At 51.9% G+C, this 20,345-nt stretch overlaps 1 protein-coding gene across 1 annotated transcript in view; it reads right to left on the bottom strand.

Annotated features, from left to right (window-relative positions):
- The window catches only part of LOC100762490 (calmodulin-binding transcription activator 1), an 831,381-nt gene that overhangs the window by 232,768 nt on the left and 578,268 nt on the right, over positions 1-20,345 (bottom strand). The window contains exon 6 of the mRNA XM_027398331.2: positions 12,211-12,282. Within this exon, the coding sequence (XP_027254132.2) occupies positions 12,211-12,282 (72 nt within the window). The remainder of the gene's footprint in view (positions 1-12,210; positions 12,283-20,345) is intronic.

The raw sequence follows: 20,345 nt of genomic DNA, 5'->3' as shown, positions 1-20,345 counted from the left end.
TCATGTTAACCAAGGGTAAGGTTCAGGATATCTCCCAGGCAGCTGGGGGGGGGGTAAGTGCAAAGGCCCTGGGGCACCTAGGAGCTAGGTTTGGTAACAAAAGAAACTATCAAGCTAGAGCCTCTAGGTGGAGAAGGGTGAGAAGTACATGACACAGGCCCTCCAGACGTCATGGTAAGGGCGTGGTTACTTTTAAGAGCAGAGGAGATGGATGTGTGGGAGTGATGCTGATCCATTCTGGAACTTAAGGGGCTACCCTAGGGTTCAGTGGGGGATGGGCCACTTGCAAAGAAGAGCACCTGGCCTGACCATGGAGGAGAGCTGGAGCTTGTCTTGAGGCAGCAGAAGAGGGCATGGAGGGGTGGAATCTGGGTTGAGAAGACATTTCTGAGCAGGGAGAGGAGTGAGGGAAAGAGAGGGGCGAAGGGCTTGCTAGAGCCCCTGAGGGGTAGTGGCTCTTGTTGGAGCTGGAGTCTTGCTGGGCTCTGCAGGAACAGCTCTAGGAAGGCGGTGGGCCACAATACCGTTTGCATCAGTGGCTAGGTTCAAATGTGGAACTTATCAGACTAAAGCTGGTCCACAGGGACCTGGGACTGGCAAGCCCAGGAGGCAGCATGGAAGGGAGGCCAGGGAGACCCAGGGAGAGTCCAACAGCAACAGTTTCTGAAGAAGGGGGGTTGCATAGAGTGGACAGTAGGAACAGAGAGACAGGAACCTCTGCAGCAGGGGCCATTCCAGATGGATTGGCCAATTTGGGGAGTGCGTGGGACACGGGAAAGTGAGGGTGGCAAGATGACTTTGGATTCAGCCAGGCAGATGCTCTTGGGAAGCTGGAAGGGCTAGAATAAGGGTAGAGAGGAGGGCAGGGTAGGGAGCCCCTCAGGTAGACCTGGGCTGGGTGAGAGGCTCTCCTGAGCAGCGCATCTCACAGGATTGTTCTGGCTTCCTTCATCCTGTGTCACTATGCCCCAGCCCAGGGGACCTCAGCACATCTGGGAAGGAGAATCACAGACTACCGTTATTGGGATGTGCTAGACAGGGAGGGCTACTTCAGACCCTGCAGAATCTGGGTCTAAGAGGAGAGTAGAGGAACGCAGAGGGAGGTGTGAGGATCAGGAATGGTGGCTACAACTGTGCACACCTGTGTATACATGCATGTGTTTATGTGTGTGTGTATCTATGATCCCATATGCATACTTAGGCATATTTTTGTATACCCTTGCGTATCAGTGAACATGTATGCATACATGGTATATACCTATGACCGCCTGTGATCATGTGTGTATATATGTGTTTACCCATTCGGAATGTATGCATACAGCCATGCATACCCATGAACACATATGGGTAATATCTGTACACACTTGTGAACACACATTTCTTATGAAAATATGTGTATACTCATGAAACTTATGTATACCTATGCACATCTATGAACACCCATGATCATGTGTGTATACATGTGAATAGCTGTGCATACCCATGATCACGTGGTGGACACCTGTACATACCTGTGCACACTTGTGAACACGTGTGCATATGTGTGCCTATGCACACATATAAACATTTTGTGTGTTTGTGCACACTTGTGCATTATGTGTGCCTGTACACATATGCATACGCGTGTGCATACTTTCAATTACCTGCATCTGCATACACGCCTGTGCATTTATATATACATGTGCACACCTGTGGATCCTGCATGGTGACAGAGGCCCACATCCTGACAGCCACTAACACTAAGGAACAAATGAAGCTGTAATACAGCAGCTCATGGCACCTCCTTGTCCACACTGGATCTAGAACTGTCCCACAAAGGCTCGTGTCACCTGCTGGGGCACTGCTGGAGGCTGACAGTCACATGCAGAGCAGTCACAGATGCCTCAGACTTTATCTCTTGGTCCTTTCAGGTCCCTCAGGGGCAACATCATAAGTGTTTCCTAGAGGCCAACTTTTGTTGGATGCTTTGAGAAGCAGAGTCGCAGTTTCCCTTCCTCTCAAAAGAAGATTCGGGTATTGCGGACAGGATGTCGGCTCAAGATTACATGTGCAGGATAATTAGACAAAGCCTGCATTATAAGCCATCTAGCTGGGAAATTAAGCCGCTTTGGCATTCTCCTCGACTTTTGAAGGGGACTCTGTAAGGGGGGGCAGGAATTGTTTGGCTTGATAGATAAAGATGGTAACCAAACTGCAGAGCCCATTGCTATGCCTTTATATTAAAAGCAATTGCTTAGCCAAGCTGACACCACACGCCGTGGAGGCACAAACCCCTCTGCAGACCTGAGGATTAAGAGACTGACACATTGTGGATAATAAGACTAATTAATAATTCCATCTCCAGGGACCACAGCCCTGGCAGCTTCATCCTGCCTCTGCCTCCCAGCTCCTGGGGCAGACCAGTCCTTTCAGGGCTGAAGGACAAAGGAGAGTTTGTACACCAGGATAAGGGACATTGTGGTTCTGTCACAGTGGGACATGGAGTGAAGGGGGCTTGGGTGTGTGAGGGGAGCAGAAGACCAAAGGTCAGGGTGCAAGGCTCCAGCTCATGTGACCACAGGAGAAATCCTTGCCAAGGCTGAGGGACAAGCCAGACTCTGGGGCCTATGATCACCTGGTGACATCTAAGGGATCTTAAATTCCACTCATGGACAGACAGTCTCTTAGGGACCACCCCTGACAACACTTACCCACCCAATCTGCTGGGGTAAAAGCAGTCTTCACTGGAAGGTGACTTCAAACAGCCTGCCAAACATGACACCAGGACCTTTGCAGGTCTGAGCTCTGTCTTTCCTCATAGAGAAAATTAAATGCCTGTACACACACACACACACACACACACACACACACACACACACACACACACACACCCCACATTCAATTCACTCAGCCAGAATCCCAAGCTAGCAAGAGTAGGGTAATTCAAACTTGGTTGGTTCCAAGCCCAGATCCCAGTAGGCTGTCTTATCCACAGTACCCTCCTTGTCCATTAGGTGGTAGCAGAGTGTTCCGTGGCTCCAGAAGGCTCTGGCCACACCAGCAACCTTGGCAAACTGAAATCTCCAAGGTGAAGGCAAGGCTGGCCACCACCACCTGAGAGAATGGACATGTGAAAAGAGCCGGTCAGACACTCCCCAGCTCTCCTGTCCCCGGAGAAAAGGATGGAGATGGGGGAATCTGGAAAATGCCCAGTGACATTCCTTGGAGAGGATAATAGCTGGCTTTGGGAACCTGCCATATTTTCTGGAAGCTTTTGGTGGGTACAGCCATGGCCTTGGCATCATAAATTGCAATCAAGCGAAGACATCGAAGGAGGAAATACTACCCGCTCTGCTGCTCAGCCTTGGCCAGGGTCCTGAAATCTTAATGGAATTGAACATTTTTTTTCTTTTTTCTTTTGCATAGCACCATAAATTTCTGATGTCTACCTAATCCCCTGATCACGTTACTCGAGGGACATTAAATGGAGAAAGTTGGGAAAGCTGCTCTTTGGAATGATGCTGGGAATGATCTCCCTGCCAGCACCCCTCCCCTTTCCCTCTGCCCTGTGCAATGTGTCTATCTTGGTTCCCCCGGTGAAAAAGATTTCTGGGTGGATTACCCACTTAGCATCGGTTTGAGTTAGTCACTGCTGGAACTCAATGGTCCAGACTCTCTGAGTAGAGCCTCTCCCTTCAGCCACAGTCTTCCCTATTGGGCCTCCTTAGAGTGCCAAGGCCCCCACCCATCCCACAGTCCACCCCTGCACCACGACCCTCACCCATCCCACAGTTCACCCCTGCACCATGGCCCTCATCCATCCCACAGTCCACCCCTGCACCATGGCCCTCATCCATCCCACAGTCCCCCTGCACCATGGCCCTCATCCATCCCACAGTCCACCCCTGCATCATGGCTCTCACCCTTCCCACAGTCCACCCCTGCACCATGGTCCTCACGGTGACATCCCACAGTCCACCCCTGCACCATGGCTCTCACCCATCCCACAGTCCACCCCTACACCACGGTCATCACCCATCCCACAGTCCACCCCTGCACCATGGTCCTCACCCATCCCACAGTCCACCCCTGCACCATGGCTCTCACCCTTCCCACAGTCCACCCCTGCACCATGGCCCTCACCCATCCCACAGTCCACCCCTGCACCACAGTCATCACCCATCCCACAGTCCACCCCTGCACCATGGTCCTCACCCATCCCACAGTCCACCCCTGCACCATGGCTCTCACCCTTCCCACAGTCCACCCCTACACCATGGTCATCACCCATCCCACAGTCCACCCCTGCACCATGGTCCTCACCCATCCCACAGTCCACCCCTGCACCATGGCTCTCACCCTTCCCACAGTCCACCCCTACACCACGGTCATCACCCATCCCACAGTCCACCCTTACACCATGGCCCTCACCCTTCCCACAGTCCACCCCTGCACCATGGCCCTCACCCTTCCCACAGTCCACCCCTGCACCATGGCCCTCACCCTTCCCACAGTCCACCCCTGCACCATGGTCCTCACCCATCCCACAGTCCACCCCTGCACCATGGCTCTCACCCTTCCCACAGTCCACCCCTATACCACGGTCATCACCCATCCCACAGTCCACCCCTGCACCATGGTCCTCACCCATCCCACAGTCCACCCCTGCACCATGGCTCTCACCCTTCCCACAGTCCACCCCTACACCACGGTCATCACCCATCCCACAGTCCACCCCTACACCACGGTCATCACCCATCCCACAGTCCACCCCTGCACCATGGCCCTCACCCTTCCCACAGTCCACCCCTGCACCATGGCCCTCACCCTTCCCACAGTCCACCCCTGCACCATGGCCCTCACCCTTCCCACAGTCCACCCCTGCACCATGGTCCTCACCCATCCCACAGTCCACCCCTGCACCATGGCTCTCACCCATCCCACAGTCCACCCCTGCACCATGACCCTCACCCTTCCCACAGTCCACCCCTGCACCATGGTCCTCACCCATCTCACAGTCCACCCCTGCACCATGGCTCTCACCCTTCCCACAGTCCACCCCTGCACCATGACCCTCACCCTTCCCACAGTCCACCCCTGCACCATGGCCCTCACCCTTCCCACAGTCCACCCCTGCACCATGGCCCTCACCCTTCCCACAGCCCATGGTGCCAGTCTTCCCTTCCTCCTGCAGTGCACCCTGTGGCCCGCAGACTCTTGTCTTTCCTGCAGACACAGCCCTTCTTCCTCAGCAGGGACGCTTCAGCTGGAGGCTCCTATATTGGGCTGATGCCTGGTTTGGGACCAGCATGCGTTCAGGCCTCATTCAGCACATGCCGGAAGCACTCACTTCTACCTGGTGATAACAACAATGCCCCTGCCCCATGGGGACCACAAAGTGCTCAGAAGCACATGGACTGTGATGAATGAAGTTATTAACACAGTGATGATGATGATGATGACAATGATGGCTACTGGTTAGTCCTGGAGAAGCTTTCATGGAACTGTCATTGCTTCTGTTTGTAGGAATGGGTTATAGCTATGCTGGCCTCGAATGCTTCCTGCTCTCTACCAACCATCTTCTCTCAGCCCACAGAAGGGCTACAGGCTCCAATTCCTCACAATGGCTTTGCTCTGGCACCCTGCCCAGGCCCCTCCTAGCCCGATCAACTGTGACTCTGAAGCAGAGATGGCGAATCACAGGTCTCTCCCCAATACTCTTCCTCAAACCTCCTGGCTTTGCTTCCGTACTAGGCTGGTCCTTCTTGAGGCTTCTTTCCAGACAGCCCTGGGCCAGGTGTGTGGATCTGGGAACTTTAAGCAGCCATGTTACTCCCTGCCTTACTCAAGCAGAAAATGTTCATTAACTCCACTGTCCACTGGGCACATGCCCACACCTGTCTCCTCTGCCTGCCTCATGTCAAAGGGGCATTGAGGGTCTCCTTCCCACACCATCTCCCCCATCCTTCAACTCTGAACTCACCTCCTCTTCCAGAAAGCTTTCCCAGATCACCTGGCCCATTGGTTTGCTTCCCCAGAATCCATTGCCTGGACCAGCCTCACATGACTTGAACCTGAAATGTCCCCAGAGGCCATGTGTAAAGTTATGGTTCCCAGTCTGTGGCGCTATGAGAAGGTGATAGAAACTTACAGAGGTGAAAGCCCATGGGAGGTCACTGGGGGCATGCATATGGGGACCTTAGTCTCTCCCCATCTCTCTTTTCTCCTCAGCTTCTATGAGTTGGGAAGTTTCATTCAAGTGTGTCCTCTGCACCATGATGCCATCTGTTACCACACACTCAAAGTAAAAGGACCTAGCATCCAGGGACTGGAAACCTCTGAAACCGTATGACCATATGCCAAAATAAGCCTGAGGTGGTTTGAATAGGCACGGCCCCCATAGACTCATGGGTGTGAATGCTTGGCCCATAGGGAGTGGCCTTGTTGGAGTGGGTGTGGCCTTTTGGAGTGGGTGTGGCCTTGTTGGAGTGGGTGTGGCCTCACTCCAACAAGGAAATGTGTCACTGTGGAGGTGGGTTTTGAGATCTCATATACGCTCAAGCCCAGTGTGACAGTTCACTTCCTGTTGCCTGTAGATCAAGAGTAGAACTCTCAGCTTCTTCTCCAGGACCATGTCTGTCTGTCTGCATGTCACCATGTTCCCCACTGTGATGATAATGGACTGAATCTCTGAAACTGTTTTATTTTATAAAACTTGCTGTGGTCATGGTGCTCTTCACAGCAATAGAAACTCTATGTGGTGATATTTTGTTTATGATCTAACAAATAAAGATTGCCTGAAGATCAGAATGCAGAGCTAGCCACACTAGCTAGCCATAGAAGCCAGGCAGTGGTGACAAAACACAGTTTAATCCCAGCACTCAGGAGACAGAGGCAGATGGATCTCTGTTAGTTCATGGGCTACATGAAATTGATTCAGTCTAATAAAGAAACAGCCAAGTGGTGGTGGCTCACACCTTTAATCCCAGCACTAGGGAGGTGGAGATAGGAAGGGATATGGCTGGGTGGAAAGAGGAATGTAAGGCATGGCAGTCAGTCTGAGGGTGCAGTCTGGGGGTGCAGTCTGGGGGTGCAGTCTGAGGGTGCAGTCTGAGGGTGCGGTCTGAGGGTGCGGTCTGAGGGTGCAGTCTGAGGGTGCAGTCTGAGGGTGCGGTCTGAGGGTGCGGTCTGAGGGTGCAGTCTGAGGGTGCAGTCTGGGGGTGCAGTCTGAGGGTGCAGTCTGAGGGTGCAGTCTGAGGACAGGATCACTCCTTTGGTCTGAGCATTGGTAGAGGTAAGAACTTTCTAGTGGCTGGTTGCTGTTTCTCTGATCCTTCAGCTTTCACCCCCTGATAGCTGACTCTGAGGTTTTATTATTAAGACCAAAGAGAATTCATGCTACAGCACTAACTAGAACAAAACCTTTCTCCCTGATAAGATAGTTGCCTTTGGCATTTTGTCATAACAATACCATGATTACTCCCCTATAAACACTTTTACTAGGATGACAGGGTTGGCAGAGCCTCGTGGATTGGCAGGAAACAGCATGCTAAAGCAAATGGCCCGCTATAGCGTTCCTACTTTGGGGGCACTTTCATGGCCTGGGGTGAGATGACCAGTACTCTAAGAGTGGTGATGGCACCTTACAAAGAGAGAATGACCATAGGTCACCTTGACATTGTGCTCCATTCTGCCCCCAGGTGGCTGAGTGACTGAAGCACTTATCCCAAGTGACAAGGAGCATATAGTGAAGGCGGTCTGCCTGCCCAGGAAGCAGTGGCCAGTGGTGGTCAGCTATGTGGGTATAGCTGCTAGTGTTCAGAGCAGAGCAGACCAGGTAGGATTAGAATCCAGCTCCAGGGTCTCCGAATCCAGTGCTCTCCCCAGGACTGGGTTCCAGATCTTGGAGTTGAAACGTGTGAGCTCTTGTTTAGTGAACCGGAAACCCCATACTTTGTGCTATGTTCTTCCCTGGTCCCCAGGGTCCTATCTTCACACAGGGCTCTGTGTTTTGCAGAACTGTGCTGAGCCAGGAAGGATTCTCACACCTCTGCCCCATGGGCTGGAGTGAGCAGTCACGAAGCCGAGAGGAGGCACACCCCCTGCCTTACATGCAGAAAACATTCATTAAGCATTTGAGAGAACAATGGCAAAGAGAAAAACACTCATTAGAAGCAGAAATGGTTTGCAAAGAAGCCAGCAGTCTGCTGGGAATCGCGGCCAGAAATGGGGCTCGTTCTCAGGGAAAACTGTGCTCACAGGGATGGATTGTGGAGGCCAGGAAGCCTGAGGTTTGAGGTTCTGAATAGGGAGACCCTTTCAGTTTAACCCTGTTTGTCCCTTAGCACTGCTTCTATCCAGCCCTAGCAAGGATCAGTCTTGGAAGCTAGTCAGAGACAAGTCAGGCAGTGGGAGCAGAGGCCAAAAGATCACTGCTCTACCCCATACCTGACTTGTGTGTCTCTTGGGCTGGCCTTGGTCTCTGTGGACCTCAGTGACCCACCTAGAAAAATGTAGTGACTGAGCTTACTGGAGCCTGGGGCCCCATTGCCTGTGACAGGGACTGAGGATGGACCAAAGGCAGCATGTGGGGTTCCTGCAGAGGTGACCTTGTTCAAGTTATCTGCAATCTCAGGGTCTGGACAGGTGGACAGGTGGGTGGGATTCAGCCCATCTGGATTCACAGTGCAGCCTGGGATGCTCTCTTGGGCACCAGTGGCCCCACCCTGCAGCACTCCTGAGATGCCCAGTGTCGCCCATAGCACTGGCACCCATCAGTCATGGTGATGACCTGATGCACCTGTGAGCTAACCAGGCTTCAGCACCCTACATTCTACGACTTGCTTGCCTGTGTCTTGGGTGGGACTATAATAGAATCTTCACTAGCAACGAAGAAGGGGGAACATGATACACACAGATGGACGGAAAGCAGCACCCCTAGAAGAAAGCCAGGTGGCTCAAAAATTCTGACTTCATCCACACCCCCGCCACTGGCCTTCAGCTTGCTCAGTGCTGCCATTTTGGGCATTTGTTCTGTTAAGCTGTGACCTTGAGGACATGTTGGCTCCTTCCCTGCCTTGGTCAAAGATCTGTGCTTGGGACTGAGGGAGACAGAGGTGGGGAGTTCGTCTGTTAGGGAGCTCCACTGTGGGTAAAGAGCTTAGAAGCCCTGTTGTCCCACATGGCTTTGAGGTGGCTTCTGCTGGCAGATGTTAGAGAATGGACATGAGGCATGGCTTGTGGGCAGAAGCTGGTTACTGAGCTGAAGCTATGGTGGCCTGTGATAGGAGTATTCCTGGAGGAAGTTCCTTTATCTGGAGGCCTCCAACTATACCCTTCCTGGAAGTCCCACCCTTTCTAGAATGCTGTGTTGATCCAGCCATGTTATTCATCAGATGGTGGGCTGTCTGCTCCTGATGACCCAGGCCTTTTCTTCAGCACCTCCTCAGGACCTGGCTGCCATCCTTCTCATGGGGCACTTCTGACATCAATCCTCTCTCATGATACTTGATATTGGGGACAAACCTGGGCCAAATTACATCCGGACCAATGTCTCACAGCATCTTTAATACCAGAGAAATTAAACCCGAGAATGATGTCATTGTCCTGGTGTTCTAGCACTAGAACAAGCTGCCTCTGAGCCCCACCTGCTGCTGTTGGGCTAGCTGGTTCAGAGTGGGCAGGGCATACCTTGCACCAATCGCCTTGGCTTAAGCTTCCTGATGGCTTGTCACTCAGCCCGACTGGGGTGGGGATTTTACCCTGGGCACCCCACTGCAGGGATTCCTCCCAGTGCCTTGGTCTGGGTGCAGCTCCTGTGCTGCAGTAAAAGCTGTGATTGAGGCCTAGAGGTGAGGAATGGGGCTGGCGATTCTCCCCAGTGTGGGCTGGCAAAACGAAGGTGCCCAGAGAAGCCTGGTTGATCCTGCCACACTGGCCTTTGGTGTGGGCTGGGGTGGAAGGTCATCCAGTTGCCTGTCAACTGGAGTGTGACAAGCCAGATGCAAGCATATGAATCACGGCAGGTGTGTCTTCAGCAGCCAGAGGACAGGGCACAGAATCAAGGAGGACAGTGGACAGAGGACGGGACTTCCCTCCTTGCTGCAGGAGCATCTGGGAGTCACTAGTCTGGGAGAACGTAGCTCTGGAAGAGAGCTCAGCTCTTGTGCTGTCCAAGGGTGTCTGCTTCCAGCAGAGGAAGTTCAGGGGAACTAAAAATCCTTAAGAGTGCAGTGTGCTGAGAAGAGGCAGTGGAGGCAGGCATAGGGCAGACATGGAGGAGGAGGCCATCTGTAAGCAGAGGTGGCACTCTTCTGTGGGCAGAAAGTGAACATGCTCTGGGAGGTGATCTGTTAGGAGTCCCAGCCCAGCATGGCACAGAGAGCATGTCAGAAATGCATTCTAACCAGGGGAATAGACACCAAAATAAAAAGAGTCATAGCCAGGGGCAGGGGGCTGGAGGTCTAGGAAGGAATTTCCAAAAGCCACAGGATGCTTGGAGTAAATGAAGTTTCTGGAACCCAGCACCCGAGCCGGGGAGCCATGAAGATATCCTAGCCAGGCCAGAGTGCTGTCCTTGAAGCAGAGGCCCCACACACTACTGCCAGTTTGCTATTGAGGAAACTCTTTCCTGATGGCTTAGTATCTTTAGGGCAATTCCTACCAACCAAAGTAACACTCCATGACCATGCAAAACACCCTCAAAATGACACAGCTCTGAGAAATTAGAAAAACAGACACTCCTACATCAGCCTCCAAGGGACACAGAGACAGGACAACTGACAATGGAGCCTGGTGTGGCAGACACATAAGCTTTGTAGATCAGCTGTCTTCTGGTCAGCCAGGGTGCCATTCTCTAAGGAATATGCTGAGTCATAGACAATTAATCCTGGGAGGGAGAACAGAAGGGCTGTTGGCTACAGCTGGGAACCAGGGCAGTAGGGCCTTGACAAGGCTGGGCTCCAGTCTCCATATCCAGACAGCTCCAAGCCCCATAGACAGGCTATTTCCACTGGACACAGTGGCCCCTCTGTACCCAGTTCTCTTTGAGGCTCTTTTTTCCTACACACATGGATGATGCTTGATGTTTGCTTTTCCTCTGTCAGTTTCCCCTCAACCAGGCCCCTAGGTCCTCCAGGCCACCAAACCCCATGTGATTGACAGCTTGAACATGAGTGGGCACAGACAGTTTGACCACAAAAATGAGTTCCCCAGCAGCAGTTCCTGGACAGATGTAGGGACAAAGTTGCAAGTAAGGGGAATGGTGACAGGCCCATTGGGTTGGGTCCTACAAAGAGAATTTGCATAACAGAGAACTAGCTTGGGAAGAGAGAGACACAGGTGTAGTCCCACTGGATAGACCCTCAGCATTTCACCCCTCCAAGTACCATACTTTCCTGGGCTGCTGCTTGTAAGAGGCTAGGTAGCCTCTGTTTAGATCTACTGTGCTAGCACCACGGACAGAAGCTCCCTCTCCAGCACCACGGACAGAGAGCTCCCCTCCAGCACCACGGACAGAAGCTCCCTCTCCAGCACCACGGACAGAAGCTCCCTCTCCAGCACCACGGACAGAAGCTCCCTCTCCAGCACCATGAACAGGAGCTGCCCAGCTGCGCTGCAGACTGTTTATTCTTAACCACAGGCAGAGGCTGTCTAGCCAGCACCATGGGCAGAGGCCACCCCCACAAGCACGGCAGATTGATCCCAAGGCACCTTCATCTTTAAGGCAGGCATTACAAATCAATCACAGAGCTCCTTCCCAAGGAGTCAAGACCTTCTCCTCCCCGGCAGGCACCCCAGTCAATCCCACTGCCCCTAGAACACTCCTGGAAGCTCATACCTTCTGACCAACCAAGAGAGCAAATGAACATATGGCTAGTAGTGGAGGAGAGGAATTTCATAGCGAGGGGCGGGACACTCAATTTTTTTTTTTTTTATCCTCATCAACAGGAAGCCATGGACCTTGGCACACTGAAGCATCTACTCCTTTTATCCCTGGATGAACAAGGTGTACCCCAGGCACCAACTCGCTCTCTCTCTCCTTCCAGCAACCTTACAATCAGACCAGTCACCAAACAATCTTGACACAAACCGCTGAAAACTAGGAAAGTGCACCAGGGCTCTCAGTCCCAAGCCTCTGTCACACGCAGGAGTCCCATGCCCCCTCAGCACCCTCCACGGACCCTTCCCAAGCACCGGCGACGCAAGAAGAATCCAGTCCCAGCCACCTACCTGAAGGAGCCAGTAGCACCTCCGGTGGAAAGTGGGGATGATGGAGGAATGGACATAGCAGCCGTACAAGCACTAGGGAGAGAGGAAAAACGAGAGTTCAGTTGGAAAGAGGGAAGGAAGGAAGGAAGACAGTGCAACAGAGAAGGAACAAGAAGGGCCATGCCACTGTTGGCAGACCTGGGGAGACTGAGGTACAGGGTGGACTCCAGGGGCAGGTCTAAGATGGATTTGGGGACATGCCAGTGGGAATATAGGCAGCAGGCACGGTACCCTGAGGAGGACTAGAGGCACCTGAGAACTCAGAACTGCCCGTCAGCACTCAGGGGCTGAAGTCACGATGCCCATTGCTTTAGCCTAGGCTGAGATCCTTAGGTATATGGAAGTACTGAAGGTTACCTTGTGGATTAAAACAACAACTTGCACATGCATGCGCGCGTGCACACGCACACACACACACACACACACACACACACACACACACACACACACTACTGCTCCAAGATAGGCGACATCCTTTGTTGATAAGAGTCCCCAGGGCTGATGGGAACAAGGCCGGGCACAACAAGGTGCATCTATTTATACAGGACACCACCTGCCATGGATCCTACTTTTATTTTTGAGCAAGGGTGGCTTGGTTTAGTCCCATGGGTTTGTTTTGTTTTGTTTTGTTTTTGCTTGCTTCGTGCATTTATTGCAGATAGATTTGGTAAGAGAATGGACGGTGGGGCCACTCAGGTTCCGGGCTGAGCTGGGAGGAGGGTCAGTTCTCAGGTGCCTATCATCTGGGCTACCCAGGTGGAGTTGCCTGGTGGGTGGGCTGTGCTGAAGCCATTTCTGGGTGGGGAGCAGCTGATCTGCTTACAGAGCTTGGTTCTCAGGGGTAAGCATGCTGGGGACATGGGAGGGGACCCAAGGTGGTCTGTCTGTTGGAACCCTTTGGAAATTTGCATGGGAGAGAAAGATGCCAAGCCACATACAGCTCACCGAGGGCTGTCTCAGGGTGCTTAGTGATGGGGTCCACCTCAGAGTCTGTGACAAAGCCTCTTTGCTTTTGGGCTCCAATTCTAAATTGAACAACCTCCCTTTCTTCATCCTCAGAGTTCCCCCTTGTCAAGGGACACAGTCCAGGAAGGGTAGAGTGGAGAGCGAAGGAAATGCTGGCAGAGTTGCCCAGATAACTGAAGGACTGTCCCCATCTCCCCGCACGAGGGCCCCCTCCCCCATAGCAGCACTCCAGAGAGGAATGGCAGGTGGCTTCCCCTTGGGGTGTCTGTCATACATCTTTTATACCCCCCCCAGAAAGACCAAGAGCAATTTGGCTTGACTCAGAGACCATTTGAGTCCTGCCTGTCTGATTAGCAGAGTTGAAAGAGAAATCATTTTGGACTCTGGGATTCAGGCTGCAAGAAAATCAGATTTCCAATATGTTAGAACTTTTACAGATCGCTGTCAGCTGGGATTTAAGCCCTGTACAAACCAAACAAACAAAGCGGAAATTAATTTAAACGATTCCCTTGCAGTTCTTGCCCATGAAATGTATTTATTATTAAGAAGGCAATATTCTTCCCTGACTTTTCTGGTTTTCAAGATGCTATGTTTTTGTTTTGTGATTGGGATTTTTTTGGGGGGATCACCCATTTCTTGCCAGGCTGATTTTTGTTTGGATTTTTTGGGGAAGTGTTTGGATAGCAATGAAACAAGCAGCCACCTGTGGCTGTCTGTGATCTCTCTCCCTCATGGGATCCACACTTCTCCAAGGCAGTTTCTTTGTTTGACTCATGTCATGAGTGGAGGGAGAGATGGATGGCTGAGAGAAGCTTCTCCTGTCCCTTTGAAACAAAAGGCTCCTGCCTTCGTCCTCTCATTGTTTACTCCTCTTCAAACCAGAGGTTAACAAGGCTGACTTTTGGCATCATACCCCCTCCAGTGCCTTCCTATCTGTAGATCTGAGTCTTCCTGAAGGCCACATTTGGGCTGTGAATTTGCCAAGCACCTGATATACCCAGCCTGAGAAAGTGGAAAAGAAGTGATCATGGATACCCTCTCCAGACATCCCAGCCGCTATTGCCAACAACCCATCTACCCAGAGCTGCCCGGAATCACTGGGTAAGTAAAACAAAGTGCAAAAGAAAACTAGGAGCATGTCTATCAGGGCTTATGCATGCAAACTAGAGGAGCTCCCAGGCCTCACTCAGAACCACAAGACTGTTTTAAGATGACTCTCTGCCCTCTAGCCACCGCCATGGTCCCATGTCTCTTGTCTCATCACAGAGAGATATGAAGCTAGCAATGTGGATGAGAGGGAAGCATAGCCACAACTGCACCCTGACAAGGTGGGCATTGTGTGGGGAGGAGAGCCAGGAGGCCCAGGGCGTGGGCCTCCAACAGCCTGTTAGTTACTATGACTGTCATACTGTCTGTCTTTCTGATCATGGCCTTTGGGAAACTTACTAAGGCTTCTGGGTAAAACTGAGCACCCCTTTCCTATCCAGAACATAGGGTCCCAAAAGCCTTGTATGGGCAATGATGGGGGAGAGTAAATATTTCATTTTCATTTGTGGTATACAGTAAGATGAGGACTTCCAACACACAAGAGATGAGACTCTGATGTGTTAATACTCAAAGGGTTTCTCAGCTTTGATTTCAAGAGAGACACACTTGTGTTGAGTAACTGATTCCTGTCCTCATGGCAGAAGGGACACACGGCAATGTGCCCCATCAGGGAGGTGGATGCTGTGTGGGCAGGAGATCTAACTTGGATTTCCCAACCACCCACCGGCTCGGAGACTCCCCATCATTCCAGGCTGGAAAATGGGTATCTCGCTAATGACTTCTCTCAATGTGGACATGAGGGATGAGAACGAGCGTGACAATGGGGTGCCTAGGTCAGTCTCTGAGTCCAGCATATGTGCAAACATGCTGCAGGATCTCATCAGGACAGGTTGGAGAGGCATTGGAGGAGGCTGGGAAACCAGAAGAATAAATAGGGCTAGCTGAGGCAAGAGATGGGTAAGATAACATCAACAGCAGGAGAATCTGGGGCTGAGGATGAGGCAAGGTGGTGCTGAGGAAGAATGAAGATGGACGGATGGATGGATGGAGTGTGGAGTGCACTGAGTTGGTTACGATGGTCAGATCGTCAGCAGTGACAGCAAGGAGGTGGCTTTGTTCCCTATTTAGGAGCAGCGAGAAGCTAAAGAATGTCATGGTCATACTTGTATCTTGGAACCTCACTCTGGCAACAGTGTGGCCAAGGGACAGGATCAGAAAGCAGCAAGGGCACAGGACAGGTCTGGAAAAGGCAGGGGTGGGGTGGGGTGGGGCCGAGACAATGGCACCAGCAGTAAGAAATGGACAGATTTGCAAGGAATAAGGGTGACATCCAAGTTCTAGGGGGGCAGGTGGGCACACGGTTGTCCCATCCCCAGGGACAGCAGCTCCTGGGTGCAGAAGGCCTCGAGGCTCGATTCTAGATTTCTCCTAGGTGATGCTGAGGAGGCCCCACAGGCATTCATCTCAGGGAGTGTGTGGGATGGAGAGGTGTGTGACCAGGTAGGTGGGAATAGTGTTCAGGATGGGAGGTGGGACGGACACTCGGGATCCTTGAAGGGAGGGCACAGTGGGCACGGCACAAGCCCTGCGGCCCCACTGTGCACCCCTTCTCCCCATGTAGTCACCATACAAACCCAGGCCACCTGCCACCCTGCCCCACATCAGCCTGCCTGCCATGACCCATCCTGGAAATCCTAACCTGGATTTCCCAGCCCCTTCACTGATCTCCAGCCCCGGTGATGCTGACATCACTGAGCTGATTGGGGATTAATTGTGCAACATTTCACAGGGCAGTATATCAATCCATCCCTTCACCCGCTCTGCAAAAAGCAATCAGCATCGTCTGTAGTGATTTGTGCTGTACAAACTCCAGGCCTGATTTGATCAGGCTGCGGGCTTCCCTGGGGCCTTCCCAGGTGGAGCTTTCCATTTAGGGGCTGGGATGTGGTAGAAGAAGCTCTCTACACAGGTCTGTGGAGGTGTGTGTGTGTTCACGTGTGCGTGAATGTGTATGTGTGAGTGTCTGAGCATATATGTATGTGTTATTGGGTGTGAGTGTGTGTGATTGCATGTATGTGTGTGTGTGTGTAAGTGAATGTGTGTGATTGTGTGTATGTGTGTGTGGGTGTATACATGAGTGTGAGTGCGTGTAAGTGTATACCCATGTGGGTAAATGAGAATTTGTGTGTGGCGTCCCTGCTTCTGTGGATATAAACCCAGATTCAGAAAGACAAACACTGCAATTCTCTCTCATATTAGGATCCCGTTGTTGAATTTGTATATGTGTGTATTTATATGGGACCGAGTATGGGCAGAGGCCAGGAAACTGGAAAGAGGTCCATGGGAGGAGAAGAAAGGCTGGGGGGGGGGGCTGTATCATAGAATCCATGTGATCCAGAAATGGGAAACTTGGGGTAGAAGGGTAAAATTAGGGATACGGGCTGAAAACAGAGAGAAGCAGACGGGACAGGCATCAACCATGACTGAGTATGTATGAAAACATCCTTAGGGAAGCCTGTTGCTTTGTATACTAATTTCAAAACAAGTGTGGGGGAGGGGTGAGGCCAACAGCTTCCTTCCAGCACAGCTGAGCAATGGGCATGGTTTGTTTCTTTTCTGACGATGGATCTGAGCACATGTGGTCCTTCTTCCTAGCATACAATGTCCCCGGAGCCTTGGCCTCCCTAGAAGAAACACCCCTCAACACTGTTTTCTGAGATCCACCCTCATGGGGAGGCAGTGGACACAGAGGCCCACATCCTCAAAACGGCTGTTTTCTACTGACCTTCCTTTCCGGAAGCGTGTGAGCCACGTGTTGCCCTATGATTTGCTACACAGCACACTCCCTAGATATAGAGAACTCAGGGCATTAGGAGCAGGAGCGTGAGAGGTTGAGACACTTGAAGGCCAGAGTCTGTTCTTCCTAGGCCAGCAGAACTCAATCAGTAAGTGTTCCTGGAGCCCGCTGCACCTGCCCGTGAAGATCCTGTCCACCTGCTGAAATATCCAGGTCTCCATAGCAAGGCACAATTCAACCTGATGGCTTCCAGCCATGTGTGACCCTGTGAATCATTACAGGAAGTGAAATGAAAGGTTTAGGTCTTCGGTCACTGTGGTGACGCATCACACTATGGTTAACCTTGAATGTGAGGGTGGGGTTTAGAGTCACCATGGAAACCAACCTCTGAGTATATCTGTAAGGGAGTTTCTAGATTGGGCTAAGTCAGGTGGGAAGACCCACCTTGAATACGGGCAACACCATACCATGGGCTGAGATCCCAGACTGAATAAAAGGGAGAAAGCCAGCGGGCACCAGCGGTCAGCGGTCTCTGCTTCCTAGGGGTGCCACGCCACCATCTGCTTCATGCTCCTACAGCCACACCTCCCCCACAGTCTGCGGACTGCATCTCCTGGAACTGTGAAGCAAGGGTTCCTTCCTTAAGTTGCTTTTGTTGAATGCTTTTTGTTACAGCAATAGGAAAAGTTGCTAATAGGCCAAGACCTTTGAAGGCAGAATTCCAAGCACTGATAGATTGGGGAACTCCAGTGTTTGAAGGCCCGAGCCCAGCATTCTCCCAAAGCCAGCAGGAATCAATCAGCAAAGGCCTCCAGAACCTGTCCCAGAAGGAACTTTCCCCTCAAAGCTGTCTCTAAAGCAGGGATAATACCTGCTGTGTCCTCAGAGCAGGGCATGTGCCAGCAAATCTCATCTGTAATCCTCTCACAAGGGGCGGGTATCTCCTCTGTGGGCATCCCTGCTGAGATCATAGCAGCCAGGCTGCCTGCCTGCCAGGGTCTGAGATCTGGCTGTGGCTGTGGCTGTGGCCTCCTGTGCTCCTCAGTGGTGGCTCCTCTCTCTCCCTGGGTGGGGGGCAGGTAACTGTCTCTACAAAGGCACCCAGAGTAAACGGATTCTCCCTGTGCTTAGTCTAATTCTCTCACTTGTGTCTGATAGATCCATGACCAAGACCAATGGGTTTAAAATGTGCCTCAGTGTAGAGGGAATGGGGGAGAAGAGGAGACAGGAGGGAAGGGAGAGCCTCTTCAGAAGGTATCAGCTTCATCCTGTTAAAATGAGGGTGTGTGAGTGTGTGTGTGAGAGTGTGTGTGAGTGTGTGTATGTGAGTGTGAGTGTGTGTGAGTGTGTGTGAGAGTGTGTGTGTGAGTGTGTGTGAGAGTGTGTGTGTGTGAGTGTGAGTGTGTGTGTGAGTGTGTGAGTGTGAGTTTGTGTGTCTGAGTGTGTGTGAGAGTGTGTGTGAGTGTGTGTGAGTGTGTGTGTGTGTGTGTGTGTGTGTGTGTGTGTGTGTAAGCACCCAGGTGAGAGACAGCCACACCTTCCTGGGAAGGCACCCTGAACAAGCAGACCATGCTCAGAGGTAGGGAAGGGAGGTGTAAGGAAGGGAGATTGGAGCTGATCTCAGGGGGTTTTTCTTGCTTTCTTCTCTAGAACCCCACCCTCCTCCATCTCCGAGGTTCCTGGCTGAACACCAGATGAGAGAGCCAAGTGCTCATAGTGAAGGCAATGCAGTTCTCCCATTGGTCCCCCTGTGTTGACGGTCAGCAAAGTGATCTGGGAGGAAGGGACATTCATGTTGTAATAAAAATGCCGAGGAGTTGGCCCAGGAGGTGATAGGTGTGAGAGATCGGGCTGGGTGGACAGCAGAGGCCTCTTGAGCAGTGGGCTCTGAACAAGCTGGGACTCCAAGGTTCTTCTTGGGTTTCTTATCTGAATCCCACATATGAGAGCTCAGGGGCAGAGCCTGTCGTTTTCAAACTGTCCCATAGAAGCCCTCAATAAGATCCAAAATCAGTGTGTCGACAGGTAACCTCACGTGTGAAGTAAACACCCCATGGTTTCTGTCATTCTCCACTGATCAGGGCTCTCAGTTGACTGTGGGCAGCTCTGAGGACTGAAGGACCAAGTGTGGGTCTCCCTCTATGCCCATGTCTCATTCCCCAGCCCTCTCCTGCTGCAGCTGGGCACTCTTTATGAGGCAGTGGGTGACAGCCCCCTGATTCTAGCCGTGACCCAAAAGGCAGGAGAGTCTCTTGCTTCTAAATCTGGAGTGACAGACCTTCCTGGGAAGCGATTCTAACTCTAGGGATGTCAGTGGAAAGGGGGCAGGAGGAGCCTAAGGGGTTCTCCTGAGGCCTGTGTGAGGCTATGGCTGTAGACAGGCTGAAAGGGAAGCTAGGCACATGTGTTTATTACACAGAGTTACAGAGGCTACAGGGTGGGGCCAAGGGTAGTCTTCTCCTGCTGAAAGTTTGACATCTTAGGGAGAAGCTGCCCCCCAAAGAACGGTTTTCCCCCAGAACCTTCTAGATCCTCCTAACCACAGCAGCTATATAGCAGGGCACAGATCCCCTAATCACAACAACTATATAGCAAGGCATAGTTCCTCTTAACCATGGCAGCTACACAAAAAGACACAGATTCCCCCTAACCATGGCAGCTACATAGGAAGACACAGATCCGTCTAACCAAAGCAGCTACATAGAAAGGCACAGATCCCCTTAACCATGGCAGCTACATAGCAAGGTACAGCTCTCTCTAACCATGGCAGCTATATAACAAGGCACAGAAGAATGAAGTAGATATCCTGAAAGCTGATCCATGGTGCCTCAGGAAGAGCCTGTGTGGAACAAGTAGAGGATGGCATGGGTTCCTCTAACTGCACAGAGGCATCTTTAAGAGGGGCCCAGCACCAGACATGCTCACTGACGTGCCCAAGGTCACACAGATTCTTAGGGCCCTGAAGGAGCCTTGTCTGACTCCTGAAGCCCTTGCGTCCTCTTCCTCAGCATGCCACTCCTGAGCTGCCTCTCACGGATGCCATAGGCAAGAAGTCAGGTCTTCTAAGGGACCTGCCTTTGTCACCCACAAAGTAATGAAGTCCCTGGGATGGCTTCTAGCACTGTCCTCACTGAAGGATTTGGTTTGTATTAATTTAAGATTAGACCAAATAATTCAATTCGCATGCTGCTTGCATGAGCGCCGGGACTCGTAACTTGTTAAATAGTGAATTGCTTTAAAATGAGTCTGAGCTAAATGGATTGCGGGCTGACTCGGCCTCCAGGCT

The sequence above is a fragment of the Cricetulus griseus genome, chromosome 2 (assembly GCF_003668045.3).
Source record: "Cricetulus griseus strain 17A/GY chromosome 2, alternate assembly CriGri-PICRH-1.0, whole genome shotgun sequence".
NCBI classification, from domain to species: Eukaryota; Metazoa; Chordata; class Mammalia; order Rodentia; family Cricetidae; genus Cricetulus; species Cricetulus griseus.
Note: the sequence above shows the minus strand (reverse complement) of the source record. Positions and strands in the feature narration are given on the sequence as shown.